Raw genomic sequence first — 27,351 nt, 5'->3', positions numbered from 1 at the left:
ATCATGTTTCCTGTGACTGCTCAAGCCAGACTTAATCCATTGGCTGGTCGGTCTCGGTCATTCACACTGACAGTTATAGAGTATATATTTGGCTGTTAGACCTATTCCATTAGGTAAAAAACAAGCACAGCATTAAGTTGCACAATTAGTCCATTAGCAATGAAACCACACACTGTAAAGTGTGCTGAAAACCACATAAAGAACATGTAGACCATTCTATGTAAAGCTGATATGAAGCAACACAAATATTTATGTATGTAAGTATGTATTTACAATAATAATAATAATAATAATAATATACTTCACACTATAACACAGATTGCCAGGTACAGTATTATTATTATTATGTGTGAGTGTGCGTGGGTGCGTGCATGTTTGTGTGTGTGTGTGTTGTAAGCATGGGTATATAAAATTTATCACAAAAATATTTTTTTATTTGGATTTCTTCTGAATGGTACATTAAAAAAGTGAATATTAATACTGATAATTGATTTTTAATTAGATTATATATACATTGATATTCTCTGTCCCTAGTACATACATCTGTTACTATGGAAGAAGATTAAAGACTGTCATGTTTCCTTTAAAAAGTAGAATGGGATGAATAAAATCTTATTTAATGTTCCCACAACCAAACTGAAAATTTATCTGGGTAGGATATATTCATGAATGTACTGCTGTACACAAGATTAAATGAATGATATACTTCACTCTGTATCACAGACTGGCAGGTACAGTAGTTTTGCCTCTGCAAATCAGTGTAAGATCAGAGTAACTCTTAGGTTTTCCTAAGGGAATTTCAGTTGTAGCACCACACAGATAAAATCAGTCCTATTGTGACAACAGCATGTCAGCCTGCCAGTCAAGATCTCAGCTTCAAAGCAAAAGCAGCGAGGCTGAGCCCCCATTTGAGTCCCCTCAAAATCCAATCACGTAGTCCGTACGCTGCAAGAATCCCAAAATTCATCTATTTACACATATCTGTCAGTTGGATTCTGTAATGCATCAGATATACAGTGGCCCCAAAGTATCTGAACACTTAAGCCACACTTACAAATGTCATTGTGTTAGATCAAATCCAGAACTTCAGCAACATGCCATTTTTATGTTTAGTATGCATTAGACCAGGGATAGGCAACGTCGGTCCTGGAGTGCCGCTGTCCTGCAGAGTTTAGCTCCAACACACCTGAACAAGTTAATTAAGGTCTTCAGAATTATAGGGCTACAGGCAGGTGAGGCTTTCTTTCAAGGTTTGAGCTAAACTCTGCAGGACATCGGCACTCCAGGACCGACGTTGCCTATCCCTGCATTAGACTTTCAGTCAACAGTCTGTGTGGGTGGAACCTGGGCATTCACTAGACTGAGACTAGCTTTATTGACAGAAATATAATCTCTTTCTGTAGCTTTAATTATCTCTTTAATAATGCCTTGCAGTAAGCCAAGTATATATCACACCACCAAAATATTATACATAATTTCTTACTTCCATGCATTCCACAGAAATGCCTGCAAGGATTCAATTTAAGCATGAGAGGTAATCTAGTTGATGCAATGAATTTCATATTCTGATGAGTTACGTGTTGATAACACTGGATGCTGCCTATTCATTCATATCTACAGTTCTGTCAAGTCTTGTTGACTTTCAGTCTGTCTTCCCTACATCTGAATGCCACTCTGAACTTGCCCTTGCCTAAATTGTAGCTGTATAGAAATACATGCTGTCACTCAGATGGCTAAAGCTGATTTTTCTCTGTTTCTAATGTGAGAGTGATGATATAGTCACTCACATAGTACAGCAGGACTGAATTAATCTGTATTTATACTTGAGTAAGGCTGAGTACAGCTTATGAACTTTTCTATAGTCTTTTACTATTTATATATTTGTCAATTGCACCAAAACTGATAAAGGATTAGTTATGCATATCATTACAGATGGATTTCTCCACCAGCTTTTGAGTTATTGCAGAAAATAAGCTCTGTGACCAAAAGAGTTCACAAATGAACACAGTTTTTATCAATTTTGAAGCCTAAGGTAAATATCATCGTCAGAAGTCAAAAGCTAAATGTAGGATATCAACAAATTACACCACGGTCATGTGACTTCAACGTCACCAGCATTAAGTTTTCAACAACTCTCTCAGTCTTTAATTCAAAAACATTTTCCAAAAAGTTTGAGTTAGAATAGTTTGCAAAACGTGATTGTAAACACCATGCAACTATGAAAGCGGAGAGATTTTTCCAGTTCAATGATGGTATTATGTGTCTTCAACAACCTCTGTAGTACTATTTAAAAACCTGTTAGCAACCACCTTTTTCAAGCCAAAAATATGAGGGTTTCACTAATGTATTTTGTTGTACAATAAAACATGAAAATATCTTGAGCTTGTGTTTACCAGAGTTTTGGGGTTTGGTTTACAAAAACACACCGTCCTTTCAGAACTCGTCTCTTATTTTTTGTCTTGTCCATGCTATAATTGTGTTCATTTCAGTGTAGAGTCTGTGTAGAGATAGTAATCGCAATGAGTTGAACAATTCTGGATCAGATTTCTTTGAGCAATTCTGGTTTCTTAGTTGCATTAATCGCTCTTTTTAATACTTTTTTTATATATATATATAAATAGTTCAGTGCAAAATGTAATTTCATACCAAAAGGATAAAGCTTTCAATAATAAATAATTTAAAAACAAAACGTCTGTTTTAATTTTTTAACTACACATAAAAGTCGCATAACCTTTTTTTTATTGTTTTTATTCAGTGGTGGAAACGGGCTTCCATAGCAACGAGTCACTAAACAAGTCAGTAACTAAAGTTGTATAACTTTCACAGTAAATAGAAGATGATTCATTAAAAAGAATTGACTCATTTGTGTTTTAATTAGACTACACTGATCATACTGTTAGTTTTGTGCACTTACTATAGCAGTCTTGTGCTGACATTGAAGACATATTGCAGGAAACATTGTCAGAGTATTTTTTAAGTATTTAATCTACTTTAGTAAGGATTGGATATAATATACATATAAACAACATGCACATATACACACAAACAACATGTCAGTAAACTTTTTTTTTTTTTTTTACATTTGTGTTGTAATCAGACTACATTGATCATACTGTCTGTGTAGTGCTGTAGATTCAATAGCAGTGTCGCGCTGTTTTGGAAAAAATATTGCAGGAAATATTGCCAGAATATGTCTGTATGGTATTCAAAATACTTAAAAAAGTTTAGAATGCATGTAATATGACCAATCAGTCAGCAACTGAACTGATTTACCTTTCATAGTTAATAAAAGTCCTAAGTGTTTGATTCATTAAAAAAGAACTGACTCATTAGAGTCATTTGTGTTGTAAACAAACTACATTAATTCTACTGTCTGTTTTGTAAATTAGATTCAATAGCAATGTTGTGCCACTGTTTAATGAATATTGCAGGAAACATTGTCAAGAGTATTTCAGTGTGGTATTTAGTCAACTTCAGAAAGTGTGGAATATACGTTATATGAACAACGAGTCAGTAACTAAACTGATTTAACTTTAACAGTTTATAAATCTGTATGTCTTTAATTCATTAAAAAGAGCTGACTTTATTAGAGTCATTTGTGTTGTAATCAGACTACACTAATCAAACTAGCAGTGATGTGCCACACTAGAATCAATTTCGCCTGAAATTTTTTAGTGCAGTATTCAGTCAAGTTTAAAAAGTGTGGAATTTTAACAGTACAAGAACTCTTTTAGATCTGCATGGAGCCATTAAACCATGTAGTTTTGAAAATCCACGACATTTTAATCCAAAGACCTCAGAATTTTCAGATGTTCATTTTTAATTTTAGTTTCATATAGGTGAAAGTCTTGTAAATGAATGCCGCTGGTGAGGTAGGAATAAATATTCAGGCGCTCGGAGCACTTGGATGCAGGCCAGACTCTGAGAGAATTAAGTTTGGGAATGACCTGAATTAATCAGCCATGGTCTTTATTTAATTTAGAGGAGCAAGTCTCTAGATAGTGTTAAGCCCTCGTATGCCCATAGAGGCTTATCACATTGCCCTTCTTATATGTGCAGCATGCCGTAATCCCAAAAATCTACATTTCACACCAGTATTCCATCTTAGAGTCAGAATCTCTCAACTCATGTCATTCTTTTCTCTAGGCAGAGCAGGATAATGGACACCCTCTCCCGGCGTTCGCTAATCTCCACATTGAGGTGCTTGATGAGAACAATCAAGCACCGTATTTCCAGGTGGCCACTTATCATGGATTCATCTCGGAGTCTGCTCCGCTGGGCACAACTATCTCGAGCAGTGCCAATCTCTCCACCCCCCTCGCCATTATCGCCCTGGATAACGACATCGAGGAGGTGAGGAGTCTCTCTTTCTGTGCTCGTGCTCAGACAGCAATCATTTTCACATGTCCTGAGGGATGTGTGTGTGTGTCTGTGTGTGTATAGAAATGTTCCTCTGAAGTTAACCAAAGCTCCTGCTCTATGGAGCATTTAGAAAAGCAAATTAAAATTGAAAACAGCATCAGTGATATGGTTTCGGAGGCTCGCACTTAGAGGCTTATTGGGGAGGCGCTTACGTTGCGCTAATGTTCTCCTGAGTGTTCTGTCTTTGCAATTATCACTGCTTTAGAGATGGCAAAGACAAAGTACTTAGTACATAGCGGACTCTGACTAGCATCTCCTACTTTAAAGGGACAGTGCAGCCAAAACTGGAAAATCTATCCTTTAGTCACCCTCAGGTTGTTCAAAATAAGTGGAACACCAAAGAAGATATTTTGAAGAATGTTCATGCTGCTCTTTTCCATGCTACTTCTCTCTAGGCTCTACTACTATTTTTTGTGCATTATTGGTCAAAAGAGTGGATTTATTTATTTATTTGGAAGAAGTCGCTTATGCTCAACAAGGTTGCATTTATTTGATCAGAAATTCAGTAAAAACTGTAATATTGATATTCAATAAAAATATTTATTTATTTATGGAAAACTTCTTTGATGAATAGGAAGCATTTGAAATTGAAATCTTTTGTAATATTATACATTTTAAAATATATTATAATTTACTATAATTTTGTTTAATTTAATGCATACTTGCTGAATAAAATTATTATTTATGTATTTATTTATTTGTTTGTTTGTTTTACTTTTTAATGGTAGAGTATCACAAAAGCAACAAAAACTACTATCAACTTCAGTCAAGTTTTCAACTTTGATAAAAAAAAATATATATATATATATATTTCTTGAACACCAAATTAATGCTTTCTGAAGGATCATGTGACATGAAGTAACAGCTGCTGAAAATCAATCACAGACGAAAAAAACAAACAAAAAACATAATTATTCCAAAAGTAGCAGTGTGGACATTTTGTAAAATATGTTATTTTATGTTTCAGGAAAGAAATAGTTGTACAGATTTGGAATGACATAAGGCTGAGTGAACAATATTATAATTTTAATTTATGGGTGAACTATCTCTTTAATCCCATAAGTTTTAGAGATGGAAAATACTCTAATGTCAAGCATATGTTTTGTCTCCCATGTAAAGCTGAATCCCGGTGATGTGCCTGTAGGTATTAATGAAATTAGTAAGAGACGTGTGAAGTGAATAGCCCTTGTTTGCCTTCTCTCTCTTTGCTCATTTTTGCTATGCTGTGTTTTTGTATCGTTCGATTTGCTTAATGCGTTGCATGATTACTGCTCTGCATCGTGTTTATTGATTTTCATTTACATTTTGGGTAGACTAACAATTGATCTAATGTATCTCATTAATAAATTGTTAAATTTGGAGGACTGCGTTGGAGAATAATGACAAATTGTTAGTGGAGTTGCAAACAACATGAGTGTTTAATCTGAAGTGTGTTATTTGTGTGCTAATAAGTGTACTTGCAAAATATATATTTTTATATTTATGCTCATTTAATGTTTAATATTTATATTATCAGATAGTCCTTCCTCAGATTTTTACAATGTTAATGAACTGGTCAGCATGATAGCATCAAATTTGACATTATTTTACTGTAAAATTACATATAAAGTGATGTTAATCCACTTACAGTTCTTTTCACTATTTATGGTAAGGTTACTTATTAACAGGTTTTTACTGTAGCATTTTTATAGTAGCATGTTTTTTATCTGTAAAAATTACAAAGGTTTTTTTTTTTTTTTTTTACAGTATAGCATTGCATAAGCCTTGCTATATAAATTAATGTAAATGTAAAGTAATACAAATGCAAACATATTTTCTTTAGATGGCATAGTTTATTGTGTTTACCATTAAATAATGGTGAAATTACGCATTTCTTTTTAAATTCAATTCAAATGGGATGTTTTACAAAATTAAACCGCTAAGGTTAATGAGAAGTACTGCCGTAACATTAATTAAATATATTTGCTACATATTATTTGTGTTTCCTTAAATAAGGAAATGCACTGAAAACGTTATGCAATTAATATCACTATATATATATATATATATATATATATATATATATATATATATATATGTGTGTGTGTGTGTGTATGTGCTGTGTACTTTTCAAGAGGTCAGCAGCAGTGTCTGCATCCGCATAATGCACAGTGTGGCATGAAAATGTATGTACTGCAAGGGCATAATGGTTGATTTAATAGTCTCCATAGGTTGTAGCACTGGGGGAATTTCAGCTGGTATAAACTGCAAACAGCTCCTGTAGATAATGGTTGGTAGGAATGAAGGCACCACATGAAATTCCAGCCTTTCCAGCGGTCCAGGCCATTTCTAAAGTGATTACTGTTGTTCTCACAACTGTTTAAAACAATAAGAAAAAGAGAGATGTGTGTTATATTTATTTTTATTTTTTTGTGCATTCATGATTAAGCAAATAGGCAGCTTGTGTATTTGTATTATTTATTAAAAGACAGTCAAAATGTTTTTTGTTTTTTTTTAAGTCTCTTATGCTCAAAAAACTGTATATTGTGAAATATTAAAGTAACTATTTGAAAAAGTAACTATTTTATTACAAACTATAATTTATTGATTTTCCATCAAAAAAAGTTACTGCATCCTAAAATAAAAATAAAAACTTTAAAGACATCATGATCAGACAAGACAAGACAAGATCATGTGACACTAAAGACTGGATTAATGATGCTGAAAATTCAGCTTTGCATCGCAGGAATAAATTACATTTAAAATATATTCAAATAGAAAACAGTTCTTTTAAAGTGTAATAATATTTCACAATATTACTGTTTTACTGTATTTTTGATCATAGTAACTGCAGCTTTGGTGAGCATAAAAGACTTTCAAAAACAATAGATAGATAGATAGATAGGGTGTTACTATGTTGTTGCTAGAGTACTTGGAGTGGTTGCTAGTGTGCCCGGGAGGGTTGCTAGGGTGTTGCTATGCGGTTGCTGGGGTACTTGGGGTGGTTGCTAGGATGTTTCTATGCAGTTGCTAGGGTACTTGGGGTGGTTGCTAGGGTTTTGCTATGCAGTTGCTAAGGTACTCGGGGGTGGTTGAAAGGGTGTTGCTAGGGTACCTGGCGTGCTTGCTAAGGTGTTGCTGTGCGGTTGCTAAGGTACCCGGGGTGGTTGCTAGGGTGTCTCTATGCGGTTGCTAGGGAACTCGAGGTGGTTGCTAAGGTGTTGCTATGTGGTTGCTAAGGTACCCGGGGCAGTTGCTAGGGTGTTGCTATGTGGTTGCTAGGGTAATTGGGGTGGTTGCTAGGGTGTTGCTATGCAGTTGCTAAAGTACCAGGGGGTGGTTGCTAGGGTACCTGGGGTGGTTGGTAAGGTTTTGCTATGTGGTTGCTAAGCTAGCCGGGGCAGTTGCTAGGGTGTTGCTATGTGGTTGCTAGGGTACTTGAGGTGGTTGCTAGGGTTTTGCTATGGTGCTGCTATGCGGTTGACAGGGTACCCAGGGTGATTGCTAAGGTGATGTTATGCGGTTACTAAGGTACACGGGGCAGTTGCTAGTGTGATGCTCTGTGGTTGCTAGGGTACTTGAGTTGGTTGCTATGCGGTTGATATGGTACCCGGGGTGGTTGCTAAGGTGATGCTATGTGGTTGCTAGGGTACCTGGGGTGGTTGCTATGGTGTTGCTATGCCATAGCTAAGGTACCCAAGGTTGTTGCTATGGTGTTGCCATGCGGTTTCTAGGGTACCTGGGGTGGTTGCTAGGGTGTTGCTATGCGGTTGCTAGGATACCCGGGGTGGTTGCTAAGGTGTTGATATGCGGTTGCTAGAGTACTCGGGTGGTTGCTAGGTTGGTTTTGACAGTTGCTATGCTGTTGCTATGAAGTTAGCAATAAATGACAGACAAATTAAATGATAGATAGATAGATAGATAGATAGATAGATAGATAGATAGATAGATAGATAGATAGATAGATAGATAGATAGAAGAAGAAGTTTAGGTACAATTTTAAATACACTTTCTCAAGCCAACTTAAATATGTATTATTCCAAACTTTACATGATAATATTGTTTTACCTGAGTGCTTTTAACTTTTAACATCTCAAAAGCTTTATTTTTGCAGATTTCATAAACATGAAAGTGCATTTTCAGCTGCTATCTGAGTCTTGAAATGCTGTTACTCTTGGATAATCTCTTTATATATTTATGTTCCTAATTAATTTATTTTGATATATCAGTGTTTTTAAACTTCAGAAGTCGGTGTTTGGGTTGTTTATTTCTCTTTTGACTGGAGTTCTCTCTTATACTGTGTGTTTCTCTAATGCATTGGGTTTTATAAGTGTTTTTCCCCATCTTTAGCAATTTGTATAGTCATATTCTCAGCATGCTCTATCTTGTGATGCCTCTGCCTTCTGACACTGGAACCTACAGTGATTTATTTGCACTGCAGATGAAAGATCCCGTGGTGCGCATCTCCCTGGACAGCTACAACAGCATCTTTGCAGTAACGCCCAGTGGGATCGCACGCTACCTGACACTACTGAGGCCCGTGGACCATGAAGAACAGTCGAGTTATACCTTCATGGTAAGGGCTCCGTGCCACCTTTCCTTGACAAGCTTGCTTAGCTCTGTCTCTGTCACTGGGGCTTGCAGCTTTCATGTGAAGGACTTTGTCTAAACTCGCTTCTCCACACACTACTCGATTCTTCACTCTGGGGTTATTTTTAAAACTGCACACTACACCAGAGGAATTCTGATCAAGTGCAAGCCATGCGGTCATATAGATTCTCTATGCAAGTGGCTCTACTTAAGGACGTGATGGGAGTCAATGACAAATCACACAGTGTCCAAGACATATCTTAAAATCTAGCTGAAAGCACATGTAGCAAGTTATTAGATGCAGTCATTGTATTTATAAGGTTTTACAAATAATTTATACCAATTTAGACCATTATTATTATAGTAAAAATCCTTGAATTACACCTTGAATATATGTCATGATCATTATTTCCAGTAAAATATATATTTTAAAAGTATTTCTAAAGTTATTTTGTTTTTGAATATTATTATCATAACATTTTACACCCCAAATTAATCTCATCTTCTCCAAAATGTTAAATAAGGACAGTTGTATCTGACATTTTGCACTTTATCTTCACCCAGAAATGAAAGAAAGAAAGAAAGAATGCATTATTTATTTACTTATCTTGGAAAAATTATCTATATTTTAATAGCTGCTTTGCAGACATAAAATATGCAATGCAGAATATTTGGCCTTCTAACATTTTCGCACAGGAACATGGTTTTGTTTATTAAATGAGAATGAGGACTATTTATATGATGTTTTGAGGCATACCAATCTACCCATGATTTATCAGAGAGACTGTAATTAAAAACAGCAAAAATAAATAAATAAATACATAATACATAAAAAAGACAAATATACATAAATCATGGCTTTTGAGGAGGCAACTTTCTTCCATTGTTGTACTGATTTATTGAAAGCTATGTTTATATTCCAGCAAAAAGTCTATTCAGGAAAAACTTCACAATATAGTTTGCATTAATATAAGCTAGAGCTGTACTGTAAACAGGTAATGTGCCGCATTTGTTCAATCAGTGACACGGACGCCACAAATATTCAAATAAGAACATTAACCCGGGGTTTAGGAATTTACAGTGTGTGAATTGTCAGAACATGAAGGTCTCTGAAGTCATGCCATCAGTAATTCTCTCAGGGTCCTGCTATGCAATTCACACAAAAGCACCATATTTCTCTGCCTATCAAACTGTATAATAGAGATATGCAGATCTCAATTTGGTGACGTAGGTGGTTGCTGTTTTCTCCACATTTTTGCTTGGTGGTGAATGGATTTGAATTAACGCTGAGCACGTCCATGGTTATTTTAGTCTCTGACATATATTACAGTGATACAGTGGAGTGTATTATAGTGCTGTCGGCCTGTTAATGAGAGAGAACAATGGTATTTTTAGGATGGGGGAAATTATGGAAGTATGGGTCATACTATTATGACCTACACAAAGAATACACAATTGCATCTCCCTGGTTAATGGAAACACGTTTGCTGCAATTGTACGTTTTGGCACACTTGCTTGTCAATACATGCTTAACATTTTTAGCAGCATTTTCTACAAAGCCAGAATATGTAATATATTGTAAAGGGATTTTCTGAGCGACTGGTCAGATTGTTTTTTTGGTGGAAGTTAGTGAAGTAGCTGACTAACCTGACAATAATGTTATAAATATGAGGCATTATGATAATATATATACTAATTAAACTATAGGATAATCCGTTACATTAATTATAATTTAAGATTAAAACATATTCATTGTTATACCTTTAAGCCCTTTCAAGCCACAAGCTTTTGAAATCTTGATGTCAAAATCCAGTATTTTTCCAAAAATCCCTGGTGCCTAAAGGATTAAAGAGTCTAATACATAATAACATGAATATTTTAATATTTATATATAATTTATTTTTTGTGTGAATAGATATCTAATCATGTTTTTTCTGACAGTAGTACTTGGTAAGCTTCCTTCTCAGCTGCATATAACTTCTGCAGTAATGGTGCCTTTCAGTAATGCAGCTCACTTACTCTTACTGGAGGTGCATGTCCTTGAATTGAACCTAAGGAGCTAACTGAGATGTCTGAGCTGTCTAGTTTGACGTGCCAAACTTTGCACATGTGATAAGCTCAGCTTTTGAAGCACCTTGCTGAGATGATGTCATGACTCTAGGATTGATTTCCCTTGTAAAGTCGGGTAACACTGTCTCTGTGGCAACAGCTGTTTCTAATTTCACCATTATTTGTTGAAGTACAGTGTACTCTAAACACATCCTAATTTGCTGTTCGTTGATATCACAACTTCTAAATTAGCTAGTTTCAGCCAAAACCTTGTCAGACTTGATATTTGCCCATCCAGATGTTTTTTGGCTGTTTTTTATTATTATTATTATTGTAGGAGCTTCAGCTTCTTTGTTCGAATGATACTGTGAAGAGGAGACAGAGAATTGTGAGGAGAGAGGAGTGGGATCGGATAATTGCATTCCCCATGCCAGACGCAAACTTGCATCTACCACATGAGCGCCACAACTACGACATGTCAAGTGCACAGGCTCTACCTGACAGATATCACTGAAATAGGCGTCCTGACAGTAAACAACAGTGAGGGGAGCATCCCAAACTTGTTTTTAGCCAATCTGAACGCACTACAAATTATTTGGGTTCGTTACTGTAACATCATACTGGCTGATATGTTTTTGGAGGTTGTGTTGTTGAGGGATGGAAAAGGCCTGATTTGGTAGTTAAAGGTGTGGGCGCACTAGATTTTACCAGAATTGTTCACCCAATAATTAAAATATGTTTTATTATTTGCTTTATTATCTATGAAGAGCCATCTTCAAGGGTCTATCAACCCTGGCTGCCTGATTCCCAGATGAACAGAGTCTAGGTTTAAGGCCCTGATAAACTCATAAGTCTTCTCTTAGGGGTAAAAATAAGTTTGAAATACTTTTGCAGCGGTATACTGTTGCCGAACAATATTACTTTCAATTAGAATTACTACTTCAGTTTCTACTATTAATAATTACTCCAGTGTGTTCACGGGTTTACAAACTTTGTTTTGGCCTGATTTTGCTCAAAATTACAGAGTCACATTAGTTTGTGTTTTTCGATTTTGTTTAAAGTATATCGACGGGGCCTTTAACAGAACTAAATAATTCCCGGCCAGTTTAGATGAAGTTAAGTAGGTTCAGAATGCTCATTCTCTATCAACTCAGGATTCGATCGAGACTTTACGATTAACTCTAGAGCATGTGCATCTGAAAGTGTGACTTCTGCAGCAAGCAGCCAATCACACGAAACATGGGGTGCATCAGTTTGATTCACTTTTTGTGAGAGAATTTCCATGAATATTAAAAGATTAAAAGATATACAAGGCAGAAAAAAAAAGCTGCTGCCATGAAAGTTTGAGTTGGCAGCAGAAAGAAAATATCCTTTATTAACTTTATTGATGCAAGTGAATTAACTGAATTTATTCATGAATAACATTTATAGGGTCACAAAAAAAAAAAACTAAAAGAAAACATTTTAGCCTAGCAATTTTAAAAGTTAGTATATATATATACACACTCACCGGCCACTTTATTAGGTACACCTGTTCAATTGCTTGGTAACACAAATTTCTAATCAGCCAATCACATGGCAGCAACTCAGTGCATTTAGGCATCTAGATGTGGTGAAGACGACTTGCTGAAATTCAAACCGAGCATCAGAATGGGGAAGCAACGTTGCCTGGTCTGATGAGTCTCGATTTCTGCTGCGACATTCAGATGGTAAGGTAAGAATTTGGTGTAAAGAACATGAAAGCATGGATCCATCCTGCCTTGTCTTAATGGTTCAGGCTGGTGGTGGTGGGGTAATGGTGTGGGGGATATCTTCTTGGCAAACTTTGGGCCCCTTAGTACCAATTGAGCATCGTTTAAATGCCACAGCCTACCTGAGTATTGTTGCTGACCATGTCCATCTCTTTATGACTACAGTGTACCCATCTTCTGATGGCTACTTCCAGCAATATAATGCACCATGTCACAAAGCTTAAATCATCTCAGACTGGTTTCTTGAACATGACAATGAGTTCACTTTAGATCTCAATCCAATAGAGCACCTTTGGGATGTGGTGGAACGGGAGATTCGCATCATGGATGTGAATATCACACTCTTATCAGCCAATCAGATTTAAGGACCAGAAAGAACCGTTGTATGTATGTGTATGTATATATGTATATATGCGGCACTGGCCCGAGACGCTCAGGCCCTAGCCAGGCCCACGTCCGACAGCTTATCAGAATTACCGGCCCGAGCCCGTCTTTTTTTCCCCTTCTCCTAAAACAGTTTATACTACTGTTTCGGCTATTAAAATAGTTCAGTTTTGTGTGTAATGGCAAAATTATTATATTTCGTTTAGTTTTTTATTAAGTTAATTTAGAAAAACGTTTAGAGCATTTTTGTTTGTTAAATAGCCTATTGTTTTTATTTATTTTTTTAAGTAACGACCAAGCGGCCAGCGGCATGAGCTGATCATAGCCTATGTTTGATCAATTTAGCCTTCTCATATCATCACGACTTGCCTAAAATAAAATCTATAGATATACTAAAACAGTTCAAGTATATAACAATGTTTAACGTTAAACATGCGCTGTAATAATGATGTGCGCTATCCTATATCTAAGTTTGTGCGGAGAGAGGAAGCTAAAGCCCGCGCTGCAGGACATGGAGGCACCAGCGCAAACACTTGGATTTTTTTCAGTGGAAACAAATTAAAATAGCCTATGCCATAATTATTATTTTTTTTTGATAAAGGTAAGAGTAATACATCATTCGGACCAGTAAAGGGTCTACTTGTATTTGTGTGCACTCACAATATCAACAAAAGGTAGTTATTTTATAAAGCAAAGAAAACAAACATGATGCCCTTTCTGCCGTCTTGAACAGGAGTGCTTCACAAAAATGAACCGAAGCTGAGCGAATACATGCCTCACAGACATGATAGATAAATATATATATATATATATAAGCTTTAAATTATCACTTAACGAAAAAAAAAAAAAAATCGAAAACAAAAACTCTCTCTAAAGGCGCGTCTAATGAGGAGATGGCGAGTCAGGATCAGCAACTTCATCCTTGCGACACCGACTCAGAAAACATTAGTTTATTAGTAAATAATTCAAATATCTCCTTACTATTTCCCACAGACACATTCCTGGTTATGTTTGCTGGGGTTTTGCAGCAAGCTTTAGCCTATTGCGTGCATTTGAATGCAGAACTCTTCAGCTGCGCTGAAGTGCGCACGCTGCTGCTGCGGGACACTAAACACCATCGAGCTGCTCTCAGTCGTGGCACGGTCTCATGTTGTTTCCACCAGCCTGCCAATTATAACAATATAAAAATAAGGAGAAACCCAAAACAGGCCCGAGGCCCGGCCCGCGTCTGAACTATGACGTGGAAATTAGCCCAAAGCCATGCCCTAGAGGCGTAAAAAAGTTGGGGCCCGTCGGGCCCGGGCCGAAATGCAGGGCTCTACAATGACTTACTACTTGCGTTGTCATCCCGGCCGGAGGTGTGCTAACAGGGCTTGCAGCAGGTGATTCGGTCATGCCATTAAACTGCCTTGTGTTCTTTTTGCCATGGTGGCTATATGATGCTAACTGCAGAATGGATTTCAAGGACTGCGCGCGCAGATCTACGGCCAATGTTGAATCCAATGTTTATATTTTTCCTACGAATCTTTTGAGTTAACGTAGTAAACATGAGTGGAATGAATTTGCACCGCAGCGCCCCCACACATTGATGCTCATGACAAGAATAGCATGTTATCTTTATTTAAGTGAATTAGGTTTAAATCACCGTCATGCATGAATGAATGATATTTCTGCAATTTTACACATAATAATCCACGATGATCACATTACACAAAACTGAAATTGCACGTCAAAATAACACATTGTCAATATTTTTTGAGACCCCCCAAAATTTCACAAATCACATTTTCAGGGGAGCCCATGTCTTATTAAGGGGAGCCGAGCACCCCCTAGCTCCCCCATAGTTTGCACCCTGTGTATGTATGTATGTATGTATATATATATATATATATATATATATATAAATAACACACACACAAATGTAATTTGAATTGCTTTAAATTGGAATTAGAGATACAGTGGGAGTGACTTTATTTCCATCAGATATATGTATGTCACATTGCTCAAAGCTTATTGGTCCAGTTTTTTTGTGTTGCAATCTCTAACCAGAATTAGACCAATCCATCACCCCCTCCCTCCCCACTGGCTTCCTGAAATAGGCCACAGTAGTTTGTTGTTGTTGCTATGTCATGTTGCTGCTTCATTTGTGTTTCAACTGTGAAACAACAGCCTTGTGGACAAACAAATGAGTACAGAGTATTTGCGGATAGAAAATTGCATAGGGAATGCATTGTACGCATGCCCTAGCATACACATAAAAACCAAAGTAAGCTTTGGGCTTATCACTAGACGTATCTCATCCAGGCTTTCATGCTGAAAAGACCTTTGTCCCTGATTCTATAGGAGTGTGTAATTACGATATGAGAACACTAAATTGACGGGCACTGGGAATGAATGCTGATTCTCAGTCAGACGTGCATCGTGGGCGGCTCATGGGATGTGGCCTGCAGGACTTAACATTCACTGCACTGCGCCTCATGCCTGCTGAGCGCCGATTCATTCAGAAACTGAAACCAGCTGGTCTCGTCTAAGGGAACAGAGGAGTTCGGGTCCCGCCGGTGATGTTACTGTGCCGTGTTAGGCTAGCGTGTCACATACAAATGGCTGCTTAGAGATGCCATTATCTGTTTTGCAACAAGATGAACTTTGTTTGCTAGAGCAGTGGAATATCAAGTATCCCATTTGTCCTGTCTTTGTAGCCGATAAACATTGTTTTCGCTCATTTAAACGAGTCTGTTGGGCCACGTTGTTATACCCACGATGCGGTTAGTTTGAAGGAAATTGTTTTCTGAAACAACACAGCGGAATGTATTGCGCTTGCATCTGATTTTTTGAGATTCTACATCCTTGAGTAGCGTTTCAAGGATAACCATTATACAAATGTACTGTAGTGATAATAGCTTCTGCCAAAAAACATGTGGGCTAGTTGGTATTGGTAACTACTGTCATAAAAATAATTATGAATTAAAAATGAACATTATATTCTTATACTTTGTTACGTTCCAAAAATATGAGAAAATATGCAAAACTAGCTGCTACGATGCAAATTTGTTCAGCATGCTGTCGTGGATTCTAAGTTCTGGGAGCTTTGTGATTATGTGTTTCCTAGAGTGTTGTTAGATGGTGGTTATCGCCATAGTAGACTTACACTTTTTTTTTTTTGTCTTTCAATGTATACTTAATTTAATAGGACACTAGAAAGTCAGACATCAAAAGAAAGTGTCGGACTAGAAAGTCTGCTAACAAACTAGAAAGTTTCGTCCTTGTCAAGTGTCTGCACTATTTCTCTCCAGAAGTTACGAGTGATGAAAACAATAACAACAAAAATCTCAAGTAGTTTGCTCCTGTTGTTTTTCTGTCTCTCCTGTATCTTTTCCGACTGTGAAACATCAGCCCGAGTGAGTGTTGCCACCTTATGGACAAACTAATTAGTGCATAGGCACACTGAAAGTCGTATGTGTGAACTGTGTTTGCAGATTTAACACAATTTGATAAATCTGTGTGCACATGAACAGTATATGCATACTGTGCTGTGCTAATGACATAATTCACACTGTTCACATATCCTAATGTACACATAGAAACCAAACCATAAATTATGCTTTACTGACTGAAATACAAATATTAGTAGTAGTGATGCTAATGTAAGGCAAACAGGAAACCGATTTAGCTCAAAGGGAATAATTTATTATTTCATTTGGAATTTGGACAGAATTACTGTTTTATGGCTGATCACTGAGTCGTGAACGCGATCAGAACGTGCCGTATAACATCAATTCTGCAATGGATGATATCCAAAGTATAATGAAAACACTATTTATTAGCACAGATTGGCAGTTTAAGACATTAACTTGTAAGCACAAAACACATCTCTTTTCATTATAAAGGTTTTGAGGCGATAACAGACTCGAGGTGAACTCTGAGACACAGCGTTGCGACGAAACTTAAAGTTCTCACTCTGGTTCTTGTCTTCTAGGTGGGGGTGGGGGGGGGGGGGAAGTCAATCTGAGGAAGTCTTTAGCTCATGATTTCTATCATAGATTTAAATGTGATGGTCATACTTCCCCCAAATTGGACCAACTCCTTCCTGAGTTGGAATTGTCAATAGGTATTATTTTGTTTTAATACTGTGAGAATGCTCAAAGCTGCTAGTTGGTGGCGCCAAGGTATCGTGGACAGATTTATGATGTCGTCTGGTTATCCTGGGCCTCTTTATGGAATTTGGCTATTTGGGTGGTTCCATCTTAAATGATCTGATTCGCTCTGATTCCCTACACTAACCTTACAAAGGCCACACATTAAAAAGTTGGTTGACCAGTAAATTGCCAAAGCTGATATTTTCAGGCAACATTTGCCATTTTTTAATTAATCACATCATGAGCCGATACTTTTCTATTTCACAGATAAGCGTCGTGAGAGGGGCTTTTATTTTAAAATAATTGGGAACCAAGCACATGAGTGCCCATTTTCCGTCTTCATTAGTTTACTGTGTTTGTTTAACAGTTCTGTCTAATAATTGAATAGCAAGTGCTATACTTTAACCATATACTGGCTGCATTTAGCAAATATGCATTTTAAATAAGTCTTATTTAAAAATATAAAGAAAATAAACATTTAATGCCACATCTTGCAAACGTCTGCTTATCCAGCTGTTTGCCACTGTCATATTTGCTCTGTACTTTATGTAAAAGAAACATTACCTGGTCTTTTCAAAATTGTGATTACCAGTCCAAACATCATGTACATGTCAGTGTACTGTTGGCTACAGCATTTACTTTCTTTTTATCAGTTTTTTTTTGTTTTTCTTAATTGTTTGTGGAAAAAAAAAATATAATAGAATTACAGAATCCTATTTGGAGTATTTGTTTATTTTACAAATGTATTTATGTACTTTTATCAACTTCAGATTTTTGTTTCAAAATTTTCAATATTTCTTTCAAATTACTTTAGCATATATTATGTAACATGAATTTAAATTTGACTGCAGAAATTCTGAGTGTTATTTAAATGAAATTGTGTGATTATATAGGCCTTTATCACCTTTGTATCTGCATTGCCATCAAAACATTCATATCCAACCATCAGTTATTAACATGTTTTCATTGGTGTTGTCTTTTATTCATGAAATTTGACTTGACTACCTCCTTCTGTGCTCGAGCTTCAGCTCTTTTATTCCATGTGGAGGTTGACAGAAACACTTCGCCCTTCTCACAGTACAGCCCACCACCTCTCTGTGATATCCCATTAGTCTAGTTGACAGCTAGTGAGGCTGTTGGGAGTACCGCCAATGGACTGTTCTCTCCACGCAAGAGCATTCATTTGAATAATTTGGCTAGGCTTCTGCTGTCACAATAAGCAAAGGGAAAATGCATGAGGCTATCTGCCTTTTATCACAGTATCTGTTTGCTGATGGGTAGTTAGCAGCAATTTTCAAATTTTGCTTTTAGCTTTCCTTTTCTAAATTGGCTGATTTGCAGTGATTTATCTGTGCACAATGTGTAATTTTGAAGTTAAGAACCAAATGTGGTTCTTCTCACTGCGCTAAGTGTGTTTTGATATCAACATGGTTAATATCACGGTTTTGATATTAACAGTTTAATTACTTCTTCTGTAGATGACTGCCTCAGATGGAGTTCAGGAGAGCTCTCCAGTCACTGTTAATATCACTGTGATTGACGCCAATGACAACACTCCTACCTTCCCCAACGTCTCCTACAGTGTGATTGTTTACACGGATATGCAGCCTGGAGACACAATCTTACAGGTAATCAATAAGATACTCTTTCACTGCAATAAAATCATATCTTTATCTGCAATTTGTCTGGGGTTCCAAGAAAGACATCAGAGCATCCTTGAAAAAAATCGTGAATTTATTTAAAGCCTTATTGTCTGACAATATATTTTAATTTGCGCTTTTTGTACTTTATATAGTCAAATACAGTCAAAAATTAAACTATGGATATAATCTCTGAAAATAGGTATTTTATACAATTTCGCTTCTCAAATACATTGACCTTGTTTTAGAAATGTTTAGATGTCTTTCCTGGAAAACAAGGCAAAATCGTTTTTGCAGAGCTTTTCACCCCTAATCCACTCATTTGAATTAATAGCTGTAGTTCCCACATTTACGAGGGGCTTATTGCTGCAATAATTGCTCAGATCTGTTTAATCTTTGTCTTAATGGGAATTTTCTTTGGAAATGTGTGCATAACTGATTCCTTTGCAATCAGAATATGAGGAGAGCGCAGATTTGCTCTGACATGCTGAAAGATCGACCCCAGAAGTCATGTATCATGTAAAAAATGAACTGCTCCAATGTATGCTGGTAATTGTCACTTCATAAAGGTTCTGAAATGAATCCTTTTCTCCCTGTCTGTAGAATCAGCGAGTCAGAAAGAGCTGTGGTACATTATATAATTATAAATTAATATTAAAATATTATTTTAATTAAAATAAAATTAATAATAGTATTAAATAGTAATTATAGGGTGGTTATGTACACACACTGCCAATAAACATTTATGTTCAAACAACAAGTAAAAGTGAATTTTGCATCCGATGACCCCTTTAATCTTTATGCAAAAGTACTTAACTTAAATACTTGAAATAAGTAGACAGTACTTTAAATAGTAGTAGTAGTATTACTTTGTAGTTCATATCAAGTTTTGCAATTTTATTATTATTATAACTATAATTAGTATTATTATTACGCAGGCCCCTTGAACGATTGTTGATTGACACTGGTGCTTTATCACAGACAGTTCGCAATTGTTTCTACGTTTCTGAAATTTACAGTCCAGAGAACTGCTCGTCACCCCACGGAAGAGAGGGGCAGGGTAAACAGAGCTCATTAGCATTTAAAAGGACATGCACAGAAATGGGTCGTCGTGAACAGAGCTGTTTTTGACAAGGAAAAAAGGGTGTTTTACACTACCATTGAGCAATTTTAAACAAAGTATGTTATAGACTTTTCATGAAGACCCTAAAGAATTATCAATTTGTGGAAAATGGGCATACGATGACCCCTTTAAGATTCTTTGTTTTTTAAAGGATTTTAATTTTATACATTTTGTAGTTCATATTGTTCTCAAAGGGGATTCTAATGTATCTTTAATTATGTATAATTAATGTATTACATAAATTTTACAATAATTAATATTGTATTATTATTATATAAATTAAACACAGTACAATCAGTACTACAACAATACAACCAGAACTTCCATGATATATAATTATGATTAGAATTTAGGTTCAAAATATGCTTAATTATCAGAAAAAAAAAAAGTTGTAATATGAAATAAAAATATAAATGATTGATTCACTAAAGAATTCACTAAAGAGTTGCTTACGCACACACACACACACACAGTCTCTTTATTGACTAATTAACTATAATCCAGTGTAGCCAGTTGCTGAATGTGCTGAAATCTTTTAAGTGAATCTGGCAAACATGACCCAGACATGTACTTGGCAGGTTTCATGATTCAGCCTGGTTCAAAGAGGAAGCTTGGGCAGTGATAAACATGAATAAACACCTTTGCAGGTCCTCTCTGAAGTAACGGCTCCAATTCATTTTTTTAGCTGACAGCAGTGGACGCTGATGAGGGCCCCAACGGGATGGTGAGCTACAAAATCTTGGCAGGGGATCAGGGACACTTCACCATCAATGACTACACAGGAATGATCACCGTGCTGCCCGGTGTCAACCTGTCCGTGGGCCGCTCCTACGCCCTCACTGTTAGGGCCTCTGACAACGGCCCTGCGTCCCAGACAAGGTAAATCAACTGAAAACCCAATGAGGGTTGAAAAAGAGAGCGCCTCTCACTCTCTAACAGAAGACTCCACCTCGCATGCCCAGTTTGAGGTCAATACAATGCCACACGGTAACAGATTTCGCTTCGGAAATATCCCAGAGAACATTCTGCCGATATCGGCCCCTGCTCTTGTCCAGCTGACACTTGAAAGAGCGGAAATTAAGGGCTTTTCACTCTAATTGCCGCTACCTCCCCTCCTGTCCAATTCATAGCAGCCGCTGCCCTCTGTAATTCTTACTGACCTCCGAATCAATACAGAGGAATGAAGCAGAAATGGAACGGGGCAATTGAAGTTCAGGAAATGCATTGTTTCACTCTTCTGTTCGGGAGCAAGTTTAAAAGCGTCTAATATTCACAACAAATCAACCTAAATTTGAAGTTCTTCTTCACAGAGCGATACTTGGTCGAAACTGTGTATCCACTTTATCGAGATATTGTAGAGCGGTATATGGTTAAAGCCAAAGGCAGCAGGTGTGCTATTATATGTGTTGGACAGATGGCGGGTAAGCTCGTGAGAACCGGATAGTTATTTTCATCTCTTATTTTTCTGTTTTAAAGTTGTATGAGAGCACTGGCATCAAATTCATCATACTGGAACATTTCCAAAGCAAAAATACTCCCCGATCTAATTTGCTTCAACCACGCTGATGAGTGTCTTGATACAATGTGTCATAAAACAATGACAGCACCAGGTTGGGTTTTCACTAAACAGCCAGAAAACAACCTGGAATTGAATTGCTATTGTTAGCTAGGCTTACAGAAAAGTGTTCAGATATTGGAGGAAGCTTCATGGTGATTTTGTCAAAAGAAAATCCATATCAGAGTCCATACAAAAATGGTGCATTTTCTCAATCAACAGCATCCGATTGCATCTCGTGAATACAGAAAATAAGTTTGATTAATCTTTAGTATATAAAACTGAAACCAAGTGAAACTCCGTTTAAGTCAAAAACATTTGTATGTGATGCGTCCATTACCACGTAACAAATTTAGGTTATGAAACCACTTTTTGAAATATTTCTAAAATTATTCTTGTTGTGATTATAACATTATTTAAAGGTTACAAGAACGTTTCTTATACTCTTCTACTGTACTTTATTTTCACTCAAAATAAAAATCTAATTATATTAACGTTATTTTTAGCATTCCAAGAAGACTACATATCCAGTTTTCTTTTTGTGATTTGTTTTTTTTTTAAAGGTTACAAAAAACGTTTCTTACAACTTTATTTTCACCCAAATTTCAAGATTTAAATGGACCAAGGTACTTATTGAGTAATTGATGGTAGGTGCCATTGCAGTTAACTTGCCTTATCTTTAATGGCACTGATGCTCTTAACTAATTGGTCCAATAGAGATTTCTGATGACGTACCTTCCTAATAATTATGTGTTTAGACAGATTTTATTTTGGAATTATACAGTTGCTACCGGACTCATATTTGCACTTGCAACTCCTGATTGTCATGTGTCAAAATCCCTATTTAAAAGGACTGTGCCTGCTAAGTATTAACACTGTGCAGTGCTGCACAGTTACTGCCGTGTTCCAACCAACTTCCAAAGTTCCAAACTGCAATGGCACCTACCATCAATTACTCAATGAGTACCTTGGTCCATGTTTATACCACCCAACTTGAGTACCGCATGACTTATTCTGTACATTAACTAATAGGTACATACACCAGTACTTGTGTAGTAAGTATATGGAAATATGACTGTAAAATAAAGTGCACCAATTTACACAAACATTACACAGGAATTACCAGTTCTTCAAACTTTGTAAGCACTGTTGTGGAGAGCAATTTAGCATTAACAGTCCTACACAAGCAATTGAAAAACAGTCCTCTTTTTATTAGGTAAGGTTAGGACCAAGCGTACCATATATACCAAGTACAGTATGTGTCTTGTTTGTTACTACATAAAACCACATTTTTCCATAGGTGCTACACATTTACCATGTACAATTCACTAGTATGTACAATAATATGTCTTATTAGTTACCATATACGGATACTGTAAGGTCCTGCCTGTTTGTACCCACTTGTCCATAAGTACTACATATTTACCATGTATATACGTTAGTAAGTACAGTAAAGTATCTAATTAGTTATGTATGGGCACTACCTGTAAGTGACCGTTATTTCCCACACTTTTCTGTACGTACAAACTAATTACCATGCATGTACGACTTAAGTAGAGCCGTGTTTCTTATGTTACCATGTACATACACTTCAGGTAAGAACCTTGTGTTACCACTCATTTGCCTGTAGGTACAAGATATTTACCATGTATGTTACAAGTACACATACTATAAAATAAAGTGATACTGAATGTTTTTTTTTCTCTACATTATGAGAACATAAATAAAATCAATATACTTAAAAACATTCCGTAAACATTACTTTAAAAAAGTTAGTCTAAAACTTATATACATGTATAGTTGTTGCAAGGAGGCATCTTACAAGGCACTGTGATTATAGAATCTCTATGTTTTGGAATTCATTTTGTTTCAAGAGTGCCTGTGGTGCCTTGCATTGTTGCCTATTTAGTCAGATCACTCGATTTTGGAACAGAGCCATAGCATTGTAGGAAATTATATGTTGATGCTTGTTGTGCATTCTGATCATTTTTGTGGCTGGGGTGGCATAGTTAGTAGCTGGAAGGGATGCATTCGCTATCATGCCGTACCCTTGAATGAGACACTTAATACATTTGTCAAATAAAGGAATATAAATCATGTTCCTTTTGTTTCTTCAGAAATTCCATCACTACGGTCTATGTTGAAGTACTGCCCCCCAACAACCAGAGTCCTCCCCGCTTCCCTCAGCTCATATACAGCCTGGAAGTCAGTGAGGCCATGCGGACTGGAGCCACACTGCTCAACATACAGGTGACTAACCCATCAGCTCCAGTTGAGCTACTCTCATAAGGGTATTATTGTTTCAACAAAAATGTATTGAATATTATCAATTATTAATGTTATAATTATAAATGTATGCATGTCAAAAGTTTGGACTAATTAAGATAATAGTTGATATTTAACTATTTTGTTTAGTAAAACAAACAAACACATAATACTGTGAAATAGTATTACAATTTAAATAAGTATTTTTATTATTATTTGAATATATTTTAAGATTTATTCCTGTAATGCAAAAAAAAAAAAAAGTCAGCATCTTTACTCCAGTCTTCAGTGTCACATGATCCTTCAGAATCTAATGAACGAATGATTGGTGATTTTGTGCTCCCATACTTTTAATTATTATTGGCGCTCAATTAATCATAATGGTTCTTGTTATTGAAATATAAATATTTTGTAACATTGTACATGATGTTACTGTCACTTTTGGTCAGTTTAATATATTGTAATATTTGCAATGTATTAATAATATTCATATATATGATTTCCAGAGAAAAAAATATATTAAGCAGCAAAATCTTGATTTCTGCTGCTTAAATTTATTCCTGAAGAATCATGTGACACTGAAGAGTGAAGACTAATGGCTGCTGAAAATGTAGCTTTGCATTAAAGGAAAAAAAATACATTTTTAAAATAGTTCTTTTAAATTGTAATAATGCTTCACAGTCTTACCGTTTTTTTTTTTTTTTTTTTACTGTATTTTTTATCAAATAAATGCAGCATTGGTGAGCATAAGGATATCCTTTAAAAACATTAAAAAAATGTATTATTTAAGCCAAAACCTTTGTCCTGTATGTTTATAAAAATATATTCATATACATTTAACAAAATATTGATGCTAAATTTAAATAAATAAATACATTTCAATAGAATATACAGTATATAATATACATATGTCAGCTGCCCAAATACAATATATATTTTTTTGTGTTTGGAGGTTTTCTCATCATAATTTAACTAGTGTAACACAAAAACACTTTCTCTCATTTGAAGGCAACCGACCGTGAGAGAGATCCCATTACATATACCATCCTGAGAGGAGATCCAAACAACATCTTTGAAGTCTCCCAAATGTAAGCTCACTTTGAAAGGCTGGAATAAGGCTGCTCTGACAAAATCCATCATTTCTGGGGTTTGAATAAGCAAAGAAGAGATTGTAATTGTGATTCAGACATAGACACACTCACACAATGCTTTGCATTCACAGAAAAAACAAAGAGAAACCAAAGCTTTTTCTCTGTGAAATGTTTGTGTGTTTTGGTTAGCCACATACTCGCATGCGCTGGATTCAGATTACATTATGACACAAACATGATGCATAATTAATAAGGACTGATGAAAATATTAATTCCTCCATTTCAAATAGCAACTTAAGACATTTCAGCTTTTGCTTGCAGTGAAGGGCCAAAAGTCCAGAAATGTTTTCATAGAAAAAGCTCAGATGCATTTTATTTGATTTAGCACTCCATAAAACGAGTAAACAACATTAGGTGGCTGATATCTCACACTCTCTTTCTTTAGTAATGCAATTGGTGAAGCATGTTATACTCCGTAGTATGCAGTGTACCAAAGGGCATTTCAATCATAGCCCGGAGCAAGGCTTCTGATCCTGCTCTCGAGTTATTTAAACAGGATACCACAACTGGGATACACTTCTAATGAACTGCTACTGTTCTTTCAATAAGTAGCAAATGAAGAATAGAACAAATGTAGCTCTATTTATTGAACTACCTGAGCTTATCTCTCGCCGTCACAGCCTCTTCCTTTCCTCTCCTCCTTCCCACAATGCATTCTGCTCCCCTCGGAGTTTACGATAGAGCTGTCTGTTCGAGGGGATTGTGTGTAACTGTGGAGTCTGGAAAAGTCTGGCTGGAGGGTGAATATGGTGATATAAAGTATATGTTTAAAAAGCACTTTCATGGGGGTTGGAAGTGTGGGGCTATCCTTTCATAAAGTAAGCGAAATGGAATTTTAATGTGGAATTATTCCGAAAAGTTCAAAATGACTGTGATAGATTTTCAAGCAGAGGGGATGTAAGAGTTTTAAATTGATTTTAGATATTCTTAACTTAGCTTAGGCTAAAGTGTCAACTCGCCTGCTTTATTTTGGAAACGAATATATCTAATAACTTTTATATGAGGCATGATAGTTCAGGTCTTCGACATTTGTTGGTCTTGGACATGTGTGGTCTTTGACACACAGAGACATTTACACTTATTAAACTGTGCATATGATGAATAAGAGCGAAATAATAATAATAATAACTCAAATTATTTGTTCGTTAAAATGATAATAGACATTGTTAAAAATGAAACTTAATCCACTAATTTCTAACACTGGGATTCCTCAGAAGGATCGTTTATCAATAGGTGCTACACATAGCCAGAAATAGCACAAAGGCTTAACGTTTTTACTCCTATCATAATTTAGTGCTCAATATGCCACATTTATTTTACTTCAACATGACTTGAGGGCAAATTTCTAAACATCAATTTGTCATTGTTGATGTGCGACTGTGGGGAATCATGCATTTATGTGCATTTATTCAAATCTATTATGTCTGATGTGAGAACTTTATTCAAAAATAACTTCTGTTTCATTTTTTGACTGTAGTTTCACGAATTCTGAAAGTTATTGTTGTTGCATAGTACAACTCTTTTATTAATAAAAATATAATAATCGCTGACATGACTCCTTTAAAACAGGAGGATATTCATTTATTGTCACAAGACCCCAGTTTCTTTGCAGTTATTCAGAAACACCAGATATAAATGGCTTTTTCATAACCAACCCGTCTGGTTTGGTTTATCTTTGCAGCTGCTGCTCATAATACCAATAATAAACTTGTGTATTCTCTGGTTATCAATACAATTGATGCTGTTCAGTAGGGGGGGGGTAATTTGGGGTGTGAGCATGCTCTTAGACATGTACAGACGATGCTTTGCAGTGAATGCATGATGAATATACATGAGGTCCTCTGGCGCCTTGAAGATGCCGCTTTGAATTTGTTTATTTTATTTGGAGAACGCATGACTGTCTGCAACAGTGTCCACCCGTCTCACAGATCCTCTGGGGGTTTTGGGGGACATATCGTGTCAGGAGAGAGTGATTGTCTGTTTCTAAACATGAAAGGGCAAATTCACTAAACCGTTGTGGCACTTTTGCATATGGTATTTCAGCACTCCATCTTATCCATTATACACTCACTAGCCATTTAAGAAGACATTAAATGTGATGAAATATTGATATGCTGTATTGAAACAAATTATTTTTCATCTTTTCTTCACAAATTAGACCTTCAGTAGAAGTACTTTGTTGCCACAAATGTCAATTAACATCAAACTACTGACCACAGAAAGTAAATGGAGTTTTATTTTAAAGATATATTTGTGTTCCCTTTCTATCGATCAGGACAGCAGCTATTCATCAAATGAAGGAAAAT

The 27,351-nt window shown here is 36.1% G+C and overlaps 1 protein-coding gene across 1 annotated transcript in view; it reads left to right on the top strand.

Annotated features, from left to right (window-relative positions):
• Positions 1-27,351, top strand: part of LOC306857863 (protocadherin-15-like) — a gene marked incomplete at both ends in the record, with an annotated part of 196,347 nt that overhangs the window by 72,089 nt on the left and 96,907 nt on the right. Inside the window, 6 exons of the mRNA XM_079398102.1 lie at positions 4,147-4,353; positions 8,843-8,977; positions 18,790-18,939; positions 20,760-20,953; positions 23,747-23,879; positions 24,903-24,982. Of these exons, the coding sequence (XP_079254228.1) occupies positions 4,147-4,353; positions 8,843-8,977; positions 18,790-18,939; positions 20,760-20,953; positions 23,747-23,879; positions 24,903-24,982 (899 nt within the window). The remainder of the gene's footprint in view (positions 1-4,146; positions 4,354-8,842; positions 8,978-18,789; positions 18,940-20,759; positions 20,954-23,746; positions 23,880-24,902; positions 24,983-27,351) is intronic.

The sequence above is a fragment of the Barbus barbus genome (genome assembly GCF_936440315.1).
Source record: "Barbus barbus genome assembly, chromosome: 38".
Taxonomy (NCBI): domain Eukaryota; kingdom Metazoa; phylum Chordata; class Actinopteri; order Cypriniformes; family Cyprinidae; genus Barbus; species Barbus barbus.
The sequence above is the reverse complement of the archived record's forward strand: the minus strand, read 5'-3'. Positions and strand labels throughout refer to the sequence as shown.